This window comes from Vulpes vulpes, chromosome 2 (assembly GCF_048418805.1).
Source record: "Vulpes vulpes isolate BD-2025 chromosome 2, VulVul3, whole genome shotgun sequence".
Lineage (NCBI taxonomy): Eukaryota > Metazoa > Chordata > Mammalia > Carnivora > Canidae > Vulpes > Vulpes vulpes.
In genome coordinates this window covers 78438251-78459373 of record NC_132781.1, presented here as the reverse complement: position 1 = coordinate 78459373, position 21123 = coordinate 78438251, and the positions used below count along the sequence as shown (strand labels likewise).

At 37.1% G+C, this 21123-nt stretch overlaps 1 protein-coding gene across 4 annotated transcripts in view; it reads right to left on the bottom strand.

The window, feature by feature from the left end:
* SCFD2 (sec1 family domain containing 2) overlaps nt 1–21123 on the bottom strand; it is a 434949-nt gene that overhangs the window by 354364 nt on the left and 59462 nt on the right. Inside the window, exon 3 of one of the 4 annotated variants that reach the window (XM_026016505.2) lies at nt 10863–10990. The exons of the other annotated variants lie outside the window; for them this stretch is intronic. Coding sequence (XP_025872290.1) covers nt 10863–10990 — 128 coding nt within the window. The remainder of the gene's footprint in view (nt 1–10862; nt 10991–21123) is intronic. 4 annotated transcript variants of the gene reach the window in all.

The window sequence follows — 21123 nt, the reverse complement described above, 5'->3', positions numbered from 1 at the left end:
AAAGTAGATAAATATTAAGTGCACAGATCAACTAATTTTTAAATACGTACCTACCCATGTAACCACCATCCAGATCAACATACAGAATATGTCCAATACTCTCGAAGACTCCTGCATATACTTATCCAGTCAATAATCCCACAAAGCTAGACCATTACTTCTTTTTTTTTAATTTTTATTTATTTATGATAGTCACACAGAGAGAGAGGGAGAGAGGCAGGGACACAGGCAGAGGGAGAAGCAGGCTCCATGCACCGGGAGCCCGATGTGGGATTCGATCACGGGTCTCCAGGATCGCGCCCTGGGCCAAAGGCAGGCGTCAAACCACTGCGCCACCCAGGGATCCCTAGACCATTACTTCTATCTCTACTACCATAGACCATTTTTTACATGCTTTTGGGCTTCATATAAATGAAGTTATACATATGTATTCTTTTGGGTCTAGCTTTTGCTCAACATTATCCAGAATTAAAAAAAAAAAAAACATTATCCAGAATTTCAATCATTTTTTATAACTGTGCTTTATTGCTCTATATGACTATACCAGTTTCTTTATCTCTTCTGCTTTGAAGGACACTTAGATTTTACAGTTCGGGGCCATTACAAATAATGATGCTATGAACATTCTATTACATGTCTTTTGGTGGCCATAAGCACTCATTTCTATTATATGCCCACGTTTGCTGGGTGGGTGTATACTTAGCTTTAGTTGATACTGTCAGTTTTCCATGATTGTATCGATATTTTCACACATTTTAAATTTGATTAAATTTTACAATTTAACATAATTTTAAAACTGTACATGTAGTGTTTAAAATGAAACACTACTGTATCACTAAGTTTCCTTCTGGTATTTTATGTTGGGGAACCAAAACACTAATAAGAATGAGAGAAAAGAATCACAATGGAAACTACATTGCCATATGATTAGTATGAATCTTTATTTTATTGTTCTCATAATATTTTTACAGATTTATTTACTTACTTTCTGACCTAGTTACATAGAAAAAGGCCTGGAAAGCAACATACTAATTTAGGAACAAAGATTACATTGAAGAGCAAGATGGTGGGAAGGGAGGATATACTTTTGCTTTTTATTTCATATACATTATGATTTGAATTTTCTAGAAGCATGTGCTAGTATTATTTTTTAAATAGTCTCGATTCTGAAATAAAATCATGCCTGTCTCAGGTACAATAAACAGATTTGTACAATGGATGAAGCATTGTCTTTCAACAGATTATTAAAGAAATAGAAGAGTAATAATAATGGCCTGCTTCCCACTTCTATTGAGGTCAAAGGGCAAAGACATATGGTTAACGGGCAGGTGGAGAGATTTAAGTCAGAAATGAGAAAAAAACTTCACCATCGCGATGACTATTAGACACTGAAACAAGTTATTAAAGGAGGAAGAGGGGAGATGTTATAAATCTTCTCCCGTAGGGATCTGAAGGGCAGTATACACAGCCATCTGTACAGTGAAACCTGGATAAAGTCCAGCTGGGAATTGATGTATATTTTTATAACACCATATATACTGAAGGTGTCCCGGGATATCCTTTAAATTGTGTATGTTTCTCGTTACACAAATTTTGAGCTCTACAGCATTACAAAGGTAGGCTAAGAAACTAATGTGAAAAGTGCATTTTAATTATACAAATCAACTCAATCAAATGGTTCCAAAATTCAGAAGTTTATTGTAAACGTTTTCAAGATAGCATGCACTAAAGTGTAACTGCTGAAAGACCAGGGGTCACAAATAGAAAATAAATAGTTCTCCCTGAAAATTATACAAAACACTGAAATATAAAACCACCAGAAACATTTAAGGTTTGGTTTTCCTTGGAAATTTAGCCTTCCTGAGGTTAAACATTGCATCAATATTTATAAACTCAAGAGAGAACGTGGAAGGGAACAGATATATTATCCTTTATCTAGAGGGTTGTATCCCAGCCTGCCAGGGAAGGAGCATTTCCTTGGTGGGTCTGCTCTGATGTGGAGTGGAATTTCTACTTTTAGGGGAGCCTCCAGGTAAAGAAACTTCCACCCGGTAGCCACGGGCTTCTCATCATATCATTCTCTTGAGGTTTTTTTTTTTTTTTTTTCTCTTGAGTTTTTAAACTCCTAGCCCATATTCTCATGTTGAAGATCTCTAATGTTGAAGAAACACAAAAATGAGTAAGAAGAGGAAGAGGCAGATGAGGAAAAAAGAAGAGAAAAAAGATGTACCAATTTAAGTTAAAAATATAGAGCCAGAAGGTAAATGGCTGAAGAAGGGATGTTGGAAATTCAGATTCCCATTTTGCAGATGAGGAAAACAGAGAAACAGAGGCAACTGAAGTTCTGTTTCAGGTGATGAAGTGTAAGAGAGAAGATCTCTTTACTGACCTTAGAGATTTCTGGCATTATTAATTATTAATTCAATGAAAACTCTTTCTGTTTCTCTAGATCCTCTAATTTCATACCCTTAAATAGAGATATTCTTTATGGCTCTGCCCTCAGCCCTTCTTGTCAACCATTCTACCTTCTAGCTCTAGTTGATCAATCTCATATTTTCTTTAGAAATTCACTACTTAGGTTTGAACATAATCACTAGGTAACTAAATCCCAAATCTCTACTTTCACTTCTGGAAACCATTACTCTAGCCACACATTTTCCAACCGAGATGATCAGGAACAAATCTTTCAAACAGAATAATTCCAACCCTACATGTGGTAGAGTACTCTTCACATGCAGTTGCACAATCATTGGTTTATAATGTGTCTTACCTGCCCAGGAGACAATAAATAATTCCATCATACTATACCCTACTTTTACAGAATGCCTTGAAATTTTACAGACACTATGTTTCATATAAGTCATTTCGTCTAATTATCATATTAGCAGATAATCTGCTAACTCATTTTGCAGAAACAGAAACAGATTCAGAAAAATTAAATGACTTATTCATGTGAAGACAAAATAATACTTCATACATTTCTTATCCCCTATAAGGACTTAAAATGTGCAGATAATAAATATCTTTTAAATGAATAAAAATTATTATCTACTACCTGTAGATCTGGATAACATCTAGGCAAAAACTTTCAGTGAGCTTTTTTCCCTCCTATTTTGACACCCAACTATGATTCCACTGATCTCTAGGAAATTGTGCCAATCTTATACCCCCAGGGAATGTGGAATTCTTTTAAATAATGGTTCTCGAAGATGTTCCACAGACCTCTGGGTTCCTGAGACACTATCAGGTAGTCAAAAAAGACAAAGTTATTTTCACAATAGTACTAGATGTTACTTGACTTTGTTACTGTGTAGTGTTGACAATGGTACAAAAACAATGGTGGGTAAAAGTGCTAGGGCCTTCCCACCAATACAGGCAGTGGTGCTGAATTACACAAGTAGTCAGTTTCACTTCAGAATGGTCATGATGAAACAGTAAATGTTAATTTTATCAAATCTCAACTCTTAAGAAAACATCAATATCCTGTGTAAAGAAATGGGAAATACACAAAAAGTACTTCTGGTACAACCTGAAGCATAGTGATTGGCTTGAGGAAAAGTACTGGTGCAATTAACTTGAGTTGTGAACTGAACTAGCCCCTATTTTCATGGCATACAATTTTTATTGGTAAAGACAAATGAAAAAATCTGGTTCTTTATACATTTTCCCAAAGAAAAGAATGAAGTGGGCCTGTCACTTCAAGGATAATGGTTTGTATTGTCAATAGCAAAAGTCAAGTTTTATGTGAAAATTATGATTTTTGGAAAACTTCTATCTGTCCCTGTATCTTTATATTCCAAATAATTACATTTTCTAATGATTTAATTGGGGTATCAACAGATACTTTTTTTATATTATAGAATAAGTGTCAACATATGGAAGATCTGTAAAATTTAGAGAACCAATACTTTCCAAGTGACTAATGCACATGGCATAAAATAATGTGTGTATAAAAGATCCATTTAAAGCCCAAGAGAGATCAACGGGTTTTAATGTAACACAGTATGGAAAATTCACTGATATACTTTCATATTCCACAATGTAATTAAATGTAAAAAATTGCCTCTTGTAAAATTGGTATATACCAAAGAAGAATATCTTTAATTTTCTGGAAAGGTATTAAAATAGTCCTCCATTTTCTAACTATGTATCTTTCTAAGGCCATTTTATTTTTATACACTTCATCCAAAATACTATATCATAACAGATTAAAGGAAGAAGCAAATATGAGAACACAGCTGTCTTCTATTAAACCAGACATTAGAGGTGCACAGAAAAGTAAAACAGTGCTACTCTACGCTATTTTGTTTTAGAAACGTTATTTTTCATAAAAATGTTATTCATTTCACATGCACTGTTTGCTGTATTTTTATATTAATAAATAAATATTTTTTAAGAACTGTCCCTGCTTGAATTTCTAATGCAATATTATCTACCTATCAGAGAGTCAATAGATATAAACCACATAAACAAAAGCTTGTGGGGTCCTCAATAATTTTTAAGAACTGAAAGGGGTTCTAAGACCAAAAAGTTAAAGAACTAGCATTCTAAATCAATGTCACTCTTGGATTCCAAAACAGAGTGAAAGAAAAGAACAATTCATTTAACAAGTATATAACAAATACCAACTGATAGTATTAATTTTAAAATGTACTTATTGATTTCGTGAACATTTATGGATATAGAGTAAGTTCAAGGTCTGGTGTTATGTGTGGAGAATACTAAGAATAGACAAGAGTTCTCGGCCCCAACTACTCAGGGTCTGCTAGTAACTGCTGCAACACCAATATGAACAAAAACAGTACCGACAGGAATATAAGATACTGTCTATTAGAGAGGATGGAAGGGGATAAGAGATATGATGGAGAAAGTGTTAGATAAGATAAAGCCAGGAGACTGAATGAATATTCCAGGGGTTTGGGGGTGGGGAGATAGAAGTAGGCTTTAAGGGCAGTCCCGGTGCCTTAGCGGTTTAGCGCCGCCTCCAGCCCAAGGTGTGATCCTGGAGACCCAAAATCAAGTCCCGTGTCAGGCCCCCTGCGTGGAGCCTGCTCTCCCTCTACCTGTGTCTCTGCCTCTCTCTCTCTTCTCTGTATCTCCCATGAATAAATAAATAAAAATCTTAAAAAAAAAAAAAGTAGGCTTTAAGATCAGTAGTAATCATTAACTGAATGTCTATGTATAAGGCACCACAGGAGATGCAAAAATACCTACAGTCTTCTAGGAAACCAGAACTAAGGAACAGAAGGCATAAAATAATTATCAGAAAGAGAAAGATAATCAAGGATGGCCTCTCAGTAGAATTCTTCCAAATATTTCAAGAAGAACAAATACCTATTCTTCTCAAGCTGTTCCAAAAAACAAAAATGAAAGGAAAACTTCCAAACTCACTCTATCAGGCTGGATAAAAAAGCAAGACCCACTGATATGCTCTCTGCAAGAGACTCATTTTAGACCCAAAGACATCTCCAGATCGAGATGCAAAAATTCTCACCAAGATACAAGCTAATAATATCCAACAGTACAATAAAAGGATTATTCACCACAACCAAGTAGGATTTATTCCTGGGCTACAAAGGTGGTTCAGCATCTGCAAATCAATCAATGCAATACACCACATTAATAAAAGAAAGGACAAGAACCATATGATCCTCTCAATAGATGATGAAAAAGCATTTGACAAAATACAGCATCTTTTCTTCATTAAAACTCTTCACAGTATAGGGATAGAAAGAACATACCTTATTATCATAAAAGCCATACATGAAAAAACCCACAGTGAATATCATCCTCAATGGAGAAAAACTGAGACCTTTTACTCTAAGGTCAGGAACACAACAGGGATGTCCACTCTCACCGCTGTTATTAAACTTACTACTAGAAGTCCCAGCCTCAGCAACCTAGGAACCTGTGACTGAAACTCAAGATGCCTGAGCCTGAGAATGAAGCACTCCTCAGCTGGGCTGGCTCCCCTGGGGAGGTAAGCCCATGAAGCTGCTTCTGCCTGGGTGGGAGAGGTGCAGAGAGGACAGCCCTGCCGCTGCTGGGGTGCAGTAGTGCTGCCCTGACCCTCAAACAGAAGGGAAGTCCACAGGAGGCTCCTTCCCTGCCAGCCTTGCCATCTTCCTCTAGCAATGGAGCCAGCAGGAGAGCAGAAATGCGGTCTGCAGAGTCCCAGCCATAGCCTTACAGAGTGGAAGGGTGAGGTTAGATCTGAGAGACAATAACTTCACAACTGACACAGGCATCCTGGAAAAGAAACTTCACTTTTCTTGGGTCTCATTTCTCCTTGTCTGTGAAATGGGAATTTAAAAATGTACCAAATTTATAAGATCGTGGAAAGGATTGCATGAAATTAACGATGCAAAACTCTGTTAGAGTAAAATCAAATTCCCTTCCCCACGCTCCAAATTGTGGTAACAGCTTCTATATGGAGACAAGGAAGTGTGAGAGTTCATAATCAGCGTGTGTCCTATGAGGCATCCAGATTTTCTCATCCTTGAAAAATTACCATATATCACATGTATGCGGATTTTATTGGGTTTTAACCTATCCTTTTCGCAGTTTGACAATTCCCTCACACACACACACTCACACACACAGTTGTATATACACACATGCTCCCCTTAATCCCAGATTTTAAAAAATCCTCCAAAATGAAGACAAAAGATACAAATGTAATAAAAATGTAGTTGTTATCCAGTTGATCCAGTTGGATGAACTCAAGCACCAGTAAAGGAAACAGAGTATTCTCAATGATGTTGAAAAGTATATATTGAGTAAAACTGTAGAGTGTTTTGACTTATTGCTGTTTTTTTAAAGCCAGTATTATGAAGTGGTAAAAGAGGAGATGATAGTAAATGTGGCACTGGTGGGAAGCAAAAAATCACTAATCTCATTTGGAGCTTCATTAGAAGCATAGAATCCAAAAAAGAGGTGACAACCAAGACAGCATTCTTCAGCTCTAGACATTACATTTTAGGAGGGACATTAACGACTAGGACTCTGTCTGTAGCTCCAAACTAGAGGCGATTGCAATGGTCAAGGTGGAAAAGGCTTGTCTTTTCACAAATGGTTGAAAGAACTCATCCCATTAATAGTACATATATGAAGCAGACACTACAGTGCCCAGAACTCGGAGAGTAAGACATATCTCCATGTAATGGATCAGATTATCATCTGGAAATGTAGCTCAAAAGATCTTTCTATAGAAGTGATGAGAGAAGCTTAGAAATCCCAAGTACAAGCAAGGTGATTTGGGGGTGGGGGTGAACAGACTCCCCCAAGGTACAAGGGACAAGGTAACAATGTGATCGTACCTAAGCTGAAAATGGGAAAACTATTTGGAATTCTGCATAAGGGAAGAACACATCATCAAAAAAGGAGATACTCAGCATGAAGACTAGAAAAGGACAAGTGAATTGGAAAAAAATGAGTAAGCATATTTCCCAGAAAGAAAGGGGGACATTACTGAACTCGGTTCACTTGCTTTGACTTCCCTCTCGTCAAACTACCTTCATACAACCTGGTTTCCCATGTAGATTCATTCTCCCAGACTTCTGCTTCGACGCCCATAGCATACCAATCCCAGTCTGCTTCATCAGGACCTTCACTCTGCTCAGAGCTTTCTTTCTCCTTCCATATTCCAGGAAATAGATATTTTCCCTATTTTTGTGAATAGAGAAATGGAAGTTTGGCTCTTTGGTGACAGAACCAGACATAGCTGGCTTTGCACCCCATCACAATCACAGAACACACATGCACATGAGTCTAGAGGTGAATGCTGCAAAGAAGTTAAGAAGGATGAGAACTGAGAAAAAAAAAACTTGTATTTAGTGGTCTGGCAGACTTTTCAGTAAAAAAGTGTCAGAAGTCAGACTGCACTAGATTAATAAGTAAGGAAATAATGAAGAAACGGGGTATCAGGCAAAGAATACTTTCTCAAGAAATCTGGCCTACAAAAGAAAGAATGAGGTCATTGGGATCTGTTTTCCTTCAGCTCCAATATGATCTTCCTGCCACCCATTAAACACTGGACAGTTTGTCCACTCTGCAGAGAGCAATAGGACAAATTGGTGAAGACCCTCCAACCACAGAAGTACTCCAGAGAAACAGAATCTGTGTAAAATGTCGGAATTCAGACAGGCATCTTGTACTTATTTCTTTTGTAAATGGACATTTTGAATCCAAACAAACGGCTTTCTCAGAGTCTATTTCTTTTGTACTTTCAAGATACATTTTTCATCTTGAAAGCCAGTGGGGAAAATGCAATTCAGTTTACAACGTTTTAAAAATCACTTTTCTGGAACACATATATTTAGCTAACTGAGAATTTAATAACAAGCTCTTGGAAAGATGGCATATGTTTATATGTAAAATGATAAAATGAATTTTCTTTGTTTTAGTAATTAAACTTTTTTCCTTTCACAGAATGTTAATTTCTATTGGTATTCAAATGTTTTAATATGAGTTTACCTTGTACTGAGAAATTTTATATTTAAAATCTGAGGTTTCAATTAGAGGTCCATCTCAGTGAATTTAGGTATAAGAGAATCCTCAATCTCAAATTAAAATTTGCTTAATGTCCCAAAAGTTCTAGAAGCCTCTGTCACAGAAAAATTTATACTTCAGAAGAATTACAGTAGGGATTGGGAGAATGGTACATAGTTTAAAGCATATTTCATAGTTTTGAATGGTGCTAGAAAATGCATTCCAGCCAGCTAAGACACCAGAGTATGATTTTTTTTTATGATAAGCTATATGATAAGGAATTTTCAAATACCAATGTTTTATTATGTTTAAACTCCAGATCTTTTTCTTACTGTTCATGGTTATATATCTGTTAGTATATGAAAATGAGACACACCAGAAATTCTGACTAGTGATATGAAACAGAAACGGGGAGCCGCACTGTTCAGCTTTTACCAAATTATAGTTGACACATGGATAAAGTGTGATTTGGGCCAATGTTTTCAGTTCTTCTTACAATCAAAGTTTGCTAACAACTGTCTGTATCTTTTCTACTTTTTTCTCCCCCATGTCTGGAGTTTTGGAATAATGCAACTCATTACATCTGAGGCTTTTTCCTCCCCTTTGGTCAACGAAAACTCAAACTTTAAGTTTGAATTCCTCATAGGGTTGCCAGTCTTTTTAAAAAATTTATTGCTGGCTTTGATATTATTTAAAAGATACAGTCCTTTAGAAGAGTAAAGTATGTTGATCTTTCAAGAGTCCTATATTGAGCAATCAAAATTGACTTAGGCTCTATGATAGCATCATAAGGTTACATCATTGAAATGCAATATAAATCAACCTTATCACCAAAACCTTTGTGCAATCCTACTTTTCTTGATTCACAATATGAACCTGTTCTTGTTTCAACATGATCATGGATAAGGAACTCTATACAGTAAACACACTTATCAATGTGTATCTAGACTTGAGGACAGAAAAAGGGAGAGAGAAGGGGGGGAGGGAAGGAGGGCAGGGAGAATTAATAGTTAAACTCCAGGATAGTCTCAAAGAAGCACTTTCTTTCTACTCCAAAACAACACATAGGATTTCTGGCATTGGTTATATGGAAATAGGATGATTTTATAAATAAAGTATACTCTCTCACATCAGAATGTCTAAATGTGAATTGTAGTCCTACCCCTTATCAGCTAAATGGCAACTTAATTTTTCTCAATACCAGTTTCCTTCTCTGAAAAATGGGATATTAATGGTCCTTATTTTGCAGAATTACTCTAAGGATTAAATGAGATTAACACATGGAAAGAGATGAAAACCTGACTCAATAAATGCTAGTTACTTTTACTTTTCTATCATCATTATGCTCCTTAAAGCCCTTGTATATAGTCACCTTACACACTCAGAGTCATGATATTTTTTTATCATGATCCTATAACTTTTTCCCCTTCTATATTCACCCATTCTTTTACTTTTAAAATTTCATTCTTCTATTTCATCTTGATAGTTTGATTTTTATACTTATAAATAATCAAGAACTTGGGCTACAAATCTCAGCAAAGAAAAACTTTCCCATCCAGTAAGATGGTAAGAGAAAATTTTTATTTTTAAAGAAATAAACTTCTGAAAGTTTCAGAATTAAATTCTACCTATTAACCAGATTCAAGTCCATATTTAAATATTTCCATGTTAAGAAAACTATTTAATTTTAAAAATAAGTAAAACATCAGATTCCTTTTCTAAAACCAAAACACGAGTCCTCTGATTTTTTTCAGCCAAAAGAAAAAAAGCCATTTAAAACTCAAATTCTATTGCAGCCAGATTCTTCTAATACTGAAGACAAAAGTGAAAGTGGAAAAAAAAAAGCCTGAGAAATGAGAAAGATGTAGTATGTAACACCCTGGTTAAAGAAGAGACAGCACTTGTGTGAGTAGACAATTAGCAGACTACGCTAAGAGTGAAGGGCCGGGTCAGAACATGTCTGTCCACTCAATTGTTTTGTCAGCACAATAGTTGACTCAAGTCAAACTAATGAAAGACCCTTCATATCCACAATAAGTAGGTGGGGGCAAGGAGCGGAGTAGGAATGGAACAGAATGAAGAGGAGGTGGTCCAGCCGAATTTTGATAGCTCCAGATCAAATAAAAAAACTAAATATGTTACTCTTTGTAAGCAAGGAGTTCCCAAAGTTGAGTCTAAGAAAGGAGGGTCACTCCTGAACCCTGAGGGCTGTGTGTCCATACTCCTTGCCTACTCTCTCAACAGCTTACAAATGTCTTCAATACTTTCACTGAGATGACATAATGGCCAGACTGGCCCATAGTTTAGAGAAGCTTAAGTCAAGTTCCCCAGAGCCTGTGATCACTGTCTGTCCTAGAAGAGGATATACTTACCCATACTCATTTTGATTGGCAGGTTTTCTCTGCTTGCTGCTTCCACTAGATGTCTCCGGACTTCCATCACTGCCTCTTTATGCTTGGTGCTCAGTAAGGCTTCCCACAGAGCTTTGGCAGCTGTGTCACTGCAATAAAACCACAAAAGAGCTTTAGAATAAATTTCTACTGGATAACGAAAAGAGTTGAAAGCAAAACAATTTCTTAAATATCCTTTCTGAGAACTAATGTAACCTTTCCTACTGATAGGCTTTAAGTCTTAGGATTAAATAAAGAATATCTAATCCATTTTAATCAGTGCAAAATTTTGAGAAATTAAGGAGATAAGAAAATCAAGCCCTCCTCCCAGAAACGGGGAAGAAAAGCTACATTGTGCTATGAGAAGTATTAGAAAAGTGTATGATAAATTGCTTTGAGGATTTTCATTTAAAAATATTTCAGACTATAATTCAACATTGCTAGAGTAACATATAAATGGTTTGTAAGCCAAAATTAAAAACATGTCTAAAAATGATTTAGCAGTGATTATAAGCATATCAGTTTGAGAGAGCATACTTGTCTGGGAAACACAAAGCAAACAGCAATGAGCATTCCTGTTCCAAAACTACTCAATAGAATTCCTAATGAATGGGTTTTCTACTGAATGAAAGTCAGGAATTAGGCAAAGCAACCATGGCCTTAAGCAGCCCACTTTGGGCCTTAGGTTGTAAGGATGGCACTTCTGAAGCCTTCACAATTAACCGTTGATCCAGCACGAAGCGCTGCATTATGCAAGGTTTCATCTGGGCTCACTTTTCCAACAGCCCTCTGTCTCACCCACCATGCCATGTTCAAATTATAAATGAGTACAGTGTTCCTTCCGGAAGATCTCTGCATGTAGCCAAGTATACACATTTGTGGTAACGCTTTAAAAACCGAGTATAAAAAAACAAAGATGACAACTGTCCCTTTCTAAGGACATTTTCCCTCCACTTAAAGCCCCACTAACACCTCCTACTATCCAGTTTGCAAGAGTTTGAAAATGAATGCATTTTTTTTTAATTTAGTTTTAAAAGTTCTATCTAATACGACATTAATTTAGCTTAAAAGTTATACCTAATAAGGTATACCTTTCAAGTTTGAATTTCATTTAGAATAATGGAATAATGTGTTTCAGCAATGAATTTTATATCTGGCACAAAATAATCTTTCATTAAGTAGTACTATTTTTATTACCATCTATTTTTTTCTGAGTGAATTAACATCACTGCTCAACATGTTCTACTTATTTTGCTCTGAACAAAACTGTCATCATTAGAACTCAGCATCTAATATTCTAGGTTTAAATGAAATGAACTGATAACTATATGCCAAGTGTTCTTCTCAGTTGGTTGCCATAGAGCTAAAAATGATGCATAAGCTCTCAATGACAGAGCCCAAAAGAAGAGGCAGAAAAATAATTGCCCCAAAATGTGATAAGAGGCATATCCATGCTTCCTTGGATTTTTCTGATAGCGCAGACCAAGGGCTCTAATCCTGGCTAGGAAGGCAGGGACTCAGAATGATTTCCACTGGAAATGATGAGCAAGTATAGAGATGTGTAAGCTCTCAAAGCAGCGAAGGCAAAAAATTGTAACTCAGTCTAGGAGGGAAAACAGTATAGTCTTCAAGGAGGATATAAAATCTTGTGCACAAAATAAGAGGAAGAATGTCATTTCAGTACAAAGTCCTATGCACATGGAACTAAGGAGTATTGTTTTGCTCCATGCCAGGATGCAAGAAGACAGGCAATAGAAATAAGGGCAAAGGGGAAAGAAGGAGCGACTCTACGTAGGGCCCTGCCCTCCCTGCCAAGGCTTATCATTCTGTAGGTGACAGGAAACCAAGGACTATGCAATGGCTTTCACATTCTGAAAAGAGCAGCATAGCTTAGCAGTAATGAAAATGGTCTTTATCATCACTCAAAACTAGATCAATTTCATATGGGTCTTTGGGAAAGCTACATAATTTCCCCAAAACTCTGAAGACAATAAAGAACCACAATAAAGACAATAAAGAAGTAATCTGAGCAGGGGAGGTATACTTCCAGATTTCCAAACTTATGGTCCATAATTGTGCCCTACTTTTGTTCTCCAAAGCACTTCTCCCCAAACCACAGGGATTTCTCACATATTCTTGACTCTACACACAACTTCTAGAGTAGACCTTCACTGCCCTCCTCTTTTCTGTGAGAGCAAGCATTTTGCTAATACAGAGTGTCTCCAAAATCACAGTGGGTTATGTAATACTGTGGTTGCCCCATTAGATTACTGTAGTGGTTAAAATGTGGGCTTTGGGGTCAGATGAAATCTGGGTTCAAATTCTGACCATTCTTCCCTTCACCCATAGCAACTGAACAGCCTCTCTGATCTTCCTCAGACACTCCAAGTACAGGCACCTCTTCCCCTCCTTTGCCAGGAATGCTCTTCCTCTACATGTATCCCTCTCTCTCCTCCAGTGTCTGCTGAAACGTTGCCTTATCAGAGAGGTCCCCCTGGCTATCCTGTATAAAGAAGTAACAACAGCCCATTCCAGCACCTTACCTTCTCCTCTTTCCTGGGCTTCACTGTTCTATATAATCTTTAATACCATCTGACTGATCATAGGTTTCCAAGTTGATCTATTGTTGTCTACCTCCCTCACAGAAGGTAAGGTCCTTCCACGAAAGTTTGTTTTACTCATTGCTAAGTCCTGACTCCCTAGAATAGTACCAGGGCCCTGGTAAGTATACCCAACAAATACTGAAAAAGTAAATGAATAATGCTTGCTAGTTGTATAACCTTGCACACGTAACTAACTCTGTTTTCCTCCATTTTCCCATGGGTGAGACAGAGGGAACAGCAGTGATTACCTCACAGGGCTGTTGTAAGGGTTAACTGTGATAATGCATACAAAGCACTTTCCTGATTCACAAAAAATGTAAGTAGATATGTTTGTTGTGATGGCTGTGACTCATGGCTATGAATGATATTGTCTCAAAATTCAATGTGTTCAAAGGATTGTAATATATTCAGGTACTTTCACTTAATTACACTGAGCAGTGTTTCTCATACAATCCTGATTTCCTTATATTCCCTAACATCACTTAGGGCTTGTACTCTCTGGCTCTTTTCTGTTGAAACATTTTACAAGAAATACATAAGGTTTCCATGATCTCTAACACTGATGCAGAGTCAGGGCATGTTTCCTTGAAAATTATTTTGTGACTATAAACAATTCTGATTGTCTAGATATGTGTGACAGTTCCTAATGTTTCTTCCTGAACAACACAGTTTCCTAAACACATCAAACTGACCCACACATCATCCACAATCATTTTAAGTTTACCAAGTTAACACACATGAACTAATTCTGGCTCTCTGAATGACTGGCTCTAAAGAAGATCCAACTGTACTTACTGGCAGGTCTGCTGTATCCTGCACGCATTTCTTCTCCAAGTCACACTGTTACTGTTGTGTGGTGGTTTACACGCTTACCCCTATATCAGCATCTGAGTTGAGTGTGGGAGTTCATCACTGCCTTTCTCTAGTGGGGCTCATAAGAGTGATCCAATAGACATTGGACACTATTGAAACTTCACATGAAATCAATTCCAGATGTCAAATTTTATAAGTCAGAAGAAGTTAATTTAAATCCACACACTATAATCGTTAACAGTGTATTTAATTCAATTATTTATCCTTTCCAACTGTGCAAATTTTCTGTTTTCCTGATGAGGGAATAAGCAATATACAGAGTGCTATCGCAACAGGGCCAGTGTAATAGAGTGGTAGTAGGCAGTACTGTAGAAGCATGCATTCTGGAGCCAAACAATAAAGGGTCTGGTTCTGTACTCATTAGCTCAGGAGAGTTACCTAACCTCTCTGTACTTGTTTCCTCCTCTGTTAAGTCGGGGATGATAATCATACATAGTCAGCAAATTACTACGAAAATTGACTGTGCTAATATGTCTAGGGCACCTATAACAATGCCTGGCACATACTAAGTACTCCATAGACATCGCAGTAGCTGCAGCAGTGGTAGTAGTAAGAAAAAAAATCAAAGGTCAAAATTTTCTCATAAGACATTGAAGGAAGCCTGTTTTGGAACTATATTACTCTTTTCCAAATATTTGCATACATGTGTGGATAAACACTCCCAGGAGCTTCATTTTGTAACATAAAAAGGTCAACAATACATAATGCTGAATTCATAATGATACAAACTGAATCAGCCACAGAAAACCTTCAGGGAACAAAAGCCACAGTAGAACAATCCAGACCAGATTAGTTAGCCTGGCCTCGTGGCAAGGATGGTACAGTTCCGCCTGGGGCAAAGATACTTGAGAATCTATACAACAGGCCCCTCCCTCAGAGGATCACCTAGAGGATCCTGCTAAGACTAGGTCTACTGATCACACAGAACTGCAAAACTCACTCCAGGGCTAGGGAAAAATAGTATATAGAATTCAAGATTGTTTTCTCATGATTATTTAGTCTTTCAATTTTAATTTTTTTCTTTTTCCTCTTCAACTAATTTATCAACTCTTTATGTCTTTTAATTTTTGTTTTTACACTTACATTCTATCCTTTCATTGTATTTAATTTTTGTATATATATTGTGTAAATATATATACATACATGTGTATATATCATATATACATACATGTTTTTCACATATCTGAAACATATATATGTCTATACATATATGTGTGTATGTATATATGTGTATATGTATACACATACATGTGTTTTTCTTTTTTTTTACAATTTTGGGATGTAGTTTCTTCTAACAGACCAAAATACACCCAGAACCAAATGTATTGCTCTATTCTGTTCACCTGTCTGATATTCTTCTTTTCTTTTTTAAAATTTTATTATTTTATCTCTTCTGATTTGTTTAGTATATAATTCTCTAGAATCCTTGTTGTTGTTTTAGTATTTTGTTCTCTCATTCATCTATTCTTCCCTCAACAGAATGACAAGACAGAAAAATTCCCCTGAAAAAAGAGAACAAGAAGCAGTACTGACTGCCAAGGACCTAATCAGAATGGATATATGTAGGATGACAGAACTAGAGTTCAGCATAATGATTACATACTACTTGGGCTTGAAAAAAAAAGCATGGGGACACTAGAGAATCCCTTACCGGAGACATAAAAGAACTTAAAACCTAATCAGGTTGAAATAAAAAAGGCTATTAATGAGATGCAATCAAAAATGGAGGCTCTTGGGCACCTGGGTGACTCAGTGGTTGAATATCTGCCTTTGGCTCAGGTTGTGATCCCAGGGTCCTGGGATCAAGTTCCACATCGGGCTCCCCAAAGGGAGCCTGCTTCTACCTATGCCTGTGTCTCTGCCTCTCTGTGTCTCTCATGAATGAATGAATAAATAAATAAATAAATAACTTTTTTTAATGGAGGCGAACTGCTAGGGATAAATGAGACAGAAAAGACAATTAATGATAGAGAAGACAAAATGATGGAGAATAAAGAAGCTGGGGAAAAAGAGAGATAAACCACTACAGGATCACAAGGGGAGAATTCAAGAGATAAGTAATATCATAAAGTGAAACAATATTAGAATAATTGGGATCCCAGAAGAAGAGGAAACAGGGGTGGGAGGGTAGAGTAGAAGGTATACTGGAGAAAATTATAGCTGAAAATATCCCCAAATTGGAGAAGTAAACAAGCATTCAACAGGAGGCACAGAGAACCCCCCCCCCCAAAGTCAATACAAATAGATCACCACTTCAATATATAATAGTTAAGCTTACAAATTTCAGAAACAAAGAGAAAATCCTGAAAGCAGCTCAGGGATAAGAGGTCCTTAACCTATAAAGGTAGAAACATAAGACTGGCAACAGACCTATCCAAGAGACCTGTCAGGCCAAGAAAGGACTCATATGATATATTCAGGGTGCTAAATGAGAAAAATATGCAGCCAAGAATACTTTATCCAGGAAAGCTGTCATTCATAAAGAAGGAGAGATAAAGAGCTTCCAGGACAAAAAGAAAACAAAATAATTTGTGATCACTAAACTAGCCCTGCAAGAACTATTAAAGGGGATGCTTTAGGGGAATAGACATCCCGAAAGTAACAGACCATAAAAGAAAGGAGACAATATACAGAAAGAGTGAATTTATAGGTAATACAATGGCACTAAGTTTATATCTTTCAATAGTTACTCAAATGTAAAAGTGCAAAATGCTCTAATCAAAAGACATCTGCAAATCAATCAATGCAATACACCACATTAATAAAAGAAAGGACAAGAACCATATGATTCTCTCAATAGATGATGAAAAAGCATTTGACAAAATATAGCATCCTTTCTTCATTAAAACTCTTCAGAGTGTAGGGATAGAGGGAACATACCTCAATATCAAAAAAGCCATATATGAAAAGGCCACAATGAATATCATTCTCAATGGGGAAAAACTGAAAGCTTTTCCTCTAAGGCCAAGAACACAACAGGAATGTCCACTCTCATCACTGTTGTCAACATACTACTAGTAGTCTAGTAGTAGCAATCATAACAGCAAAAAGGAATACGAATTGGCAAAGAAGAGGTCAAACTCTCACTCTTTGTAAAGGACATGATATGCTATGTGGAAAATACAAAAGACTCCACCCCAAAATTGCTAGAAATCATACAGTAATTCAGCAAAGTGGCAGAACATAAACTCAATGCATAGAAGTCAGTTGCATTTCTATACACAATGAGACAGAAGAAAGAAAAATCAAGGAACCAATCCCATATATAATTGCACCAAAAACCATAAGATACCTAAGAATAAACCTAAACAAAGAGGCAAAGGATCTATACTCTGAAAGCTAGAGAACACTCATGAAAGAAATTGAGGAAGACACAAAAAAATGGAAAAATGTTCCATGCTCATGGATTGGAAGAACAAATACTGTTAAAATGTCTGTGTTACTCTTTGAAAGAACAGGAGGAGGATGCAAAGAGATGGAAAAATATTCCATGCTCATGGATTGGAAGAATTAATATTGTGAAAATGTCAATGTCACCCAGGACAATTCACACATTTAATGCAATCCCTATCAATACCATGGACTTTCTACAGACAGTTGGAACAAATCATCTTAAGATCTGTGTAGAATCAGAAAAGACCCCAAATAGCCAGAGGAATATTGGAAAAGAAAACCAGAGCCGGGGGCATCATAATGCCGGATTTCAAGTTGTACTACAAAGCTGTGATCGTCAAGACAGTGTAGTACAGGCACAAAAACAGACACATAGATCAATGCAAAAGAATAGAGAACCCAGAAATGGGCCCTCAGCTCTATGGTCAAGTAATATTCGACAAAGCAGGAAACACTATCCGCTGGAAAAAAGACAGTCTCTTCATAAATGGTGATGGGAAAACTTATCAGCCACGTGCAGAAGAATGAAACTGATCCATTCTCTTACACCGTATACAAAGATACACTCAAAATGGATGAAAGATCTAAATGTAAGACAAGAATCCATCAAAATCCTAGGGGAGAACACAGGCAACACCCTTTTTGAACTTGGCCACAGCAACTTCTTGCAAGATACATCTATGAAGGCAAGGGAAACAAAAGCAAAAATGAACTACTGGGACCTAATCAAGATCAAAAGCTTCTGCACAGCAAAAGAAACAGTCAACAGAACTAAAAGCCAACCTACAGAATGGGAGAAGATATTTGCAAATGACATATCAGATAAAGGGCTAGTATCCAAGATCTATAAAGAACTTATCAAACTCAACAGCAAAGAAACAAACAATCCAATCATGAAATGGGCAAAAGACATGAACAGAAATTTCACCAAAGGAGACATAGACATGGCCAACAAGCACATGAGAAAATGCTCCACATCCCTGGCCATCAGGGAAATACAAATCAAAACCACAATGAGATACCACCTCACACCAGTGAGAATGGGGAACATTAACAAGACAGGAAACAAATGTTGGAGAGGATGTGGAGAAAGGGGAACCCTCCTACACTCTTGGTGAGAATGTGAACTGGTGCAGCCACTCTGGAATACTGTGTGGAGGTTCCTCAAAGAGTTAAAAATAGACCTGCCCTAGGACCCAGCAGCTGCACTGCTGAGGATTACGCCAAAGATACAGATGCAGTGAAACGGCAGGACACCTGCACCCCACTGTTCAGAGGAGCAATGGCCAGGATAGCCAAACTGTGGAAGGAGCCTCAGTGTCCATCGAAAGATGAATGGATAAAGAAGACGTGGTTTATGTATACAATGGAATATTCCTCAGCCATTAGAAACGACAAATACCCACCATTTGTTTCAACATGGATGAAACTGGAAGGTATTATGCTGAGTGAAGTAAGTCAATCAGAGAAGGACAAACATTATATGGTCTCATTCATTCAGGGAATATAAAAAAAAGTGAAAGGGAATAAAGGGGAAAGGAGAGAAAATAAGTAGGAAATATCAGTGAGGGAGACAGAACATGAGAGACTCCTAACTCTGGGAAATGAATAAGGGGTAGTGGAAAGGGAGGTGGGTGGGGGGTGGGGGTGACTGGGTGACAGGCACTGAGGGGGGCATTTGACAGGATGAGCACTGGGTGTTATACTATATGTTGGTAAATTGAACTCCAATGAAAAAATATACCAAAAAAAATGTCTGTGTTACCTAGAGCAATCTGTACATTCAATGCAATCCCTATCAAAATACCATGAACATTTTTCACAGAGCTGGAACAAACAATCCTAAAATTTGTATGGAACCAGAAAAGACCCCAAATAGCCAAAGCAATCTTGAAAAAGAAAATGAAACCTGGAGGCATCACAATTCCAGACTTCCAGCTGTACTACAAAGCTGTAATCATCAACACAGTAAGATACTGGCACAAAAACACATAGATCAGTGGAACAGAATAGAGAATCCAGAAATGGACCCTCAACTCTATGGTTAACTCATCTTTGACAAAGCAGGAAAGAATATCCAATGGAAAAAAAGACCATCTCTTCAACAAATGGTGTTGGGAAAATTGGACGGCCACATTTAGAAGAGTGAAACTGGGCTATTTTCTTACACTATACACAAAAATAGACTCAATATGAATGAGAGACCTAAATGTGAGACAAGAATCCATCAAAATCCTAGAGGAGAATCCTAAAGGCAGCAAACTCTTTGTCCTCAGCTGCAGCAACTTCCTGCTAGACATGTCTTCAAATGCAAGGAAAACAAAGGCAAAAATGAACTATTAGGATAAAAACCTTTTCACCAGCAAAGGAAATAGCTGGCAAAACCAAAGACAACCAACAGAATGGGAGAAGATATTTGCAAATGTCTTATCAGATAAAGGGCGAGTATCCAAGATCTATAACGAACTTATCAAACTCAACACTCAAAAACCAAAAAATCCAGTCAAGAAATGGGTAGAAGACATGAACAGACATTTCTCCAAAGAAGACACACAAACAGCCAACAGACACATGAAAAAAATGTTCAACATCACTCCGTATCAGGAAAATACAAATCAAAACCACAGTGAGATACCACTTCACACTGGTCAGAATGGCTAAAATTAACCAGTTAGGAAATCACAGATGTTGGTGAGGATGTGGAGAAAGAGGAACCCTCTTACACTGTTGGTGGGAATGCAAGCTGGTGTAGTCACTCTGGAGAACAGCATGAAGGTTCCTCAAAAATTTGAAAATAGAGCTACCCTATAGCCCAGCAATTGTACCAATAGGGATTTATCCAAAAGATACAAACATAGTGATCCGAAGGGGCACCTGCACCCCAACGTTTATAGCAATAATGTCCACAGGAGCCAAACTATGGGAGGAGCCCAGGTGTTCATCTACAGATGAAAGAATAAAGAAGATGTGGTATATATACGATGGGATACTACTCAGCCATCAAAGAAATAAAATCTTACCATTTGCCACAACGTGGATGGAACTAGAAAGTATTATGCTAAGTGAAATCAATCAGAGAAAGATAATTATATGATTTCACACATATGTGGAATTTAAGTAACAAAACAGAGGATCATAAGGAAAGGAAGAGAAAAATAAAAAGGATGAAATCAGAGATGGAGACAAACCATGAGATACTCTTAACCATAGGAAACAAAGTGAGGGTTGCTGGAGGGGAGAGGGTGAAGGGATAACTGGGTGACGGATATTAGGAGGGCACTGGGTGTTATATGCAACTGATGAATCACTGACCTCTACCTCTGAAACTAATAATACACTATGTTAATCAATTTAATTTAAATTTAAAAAATGAA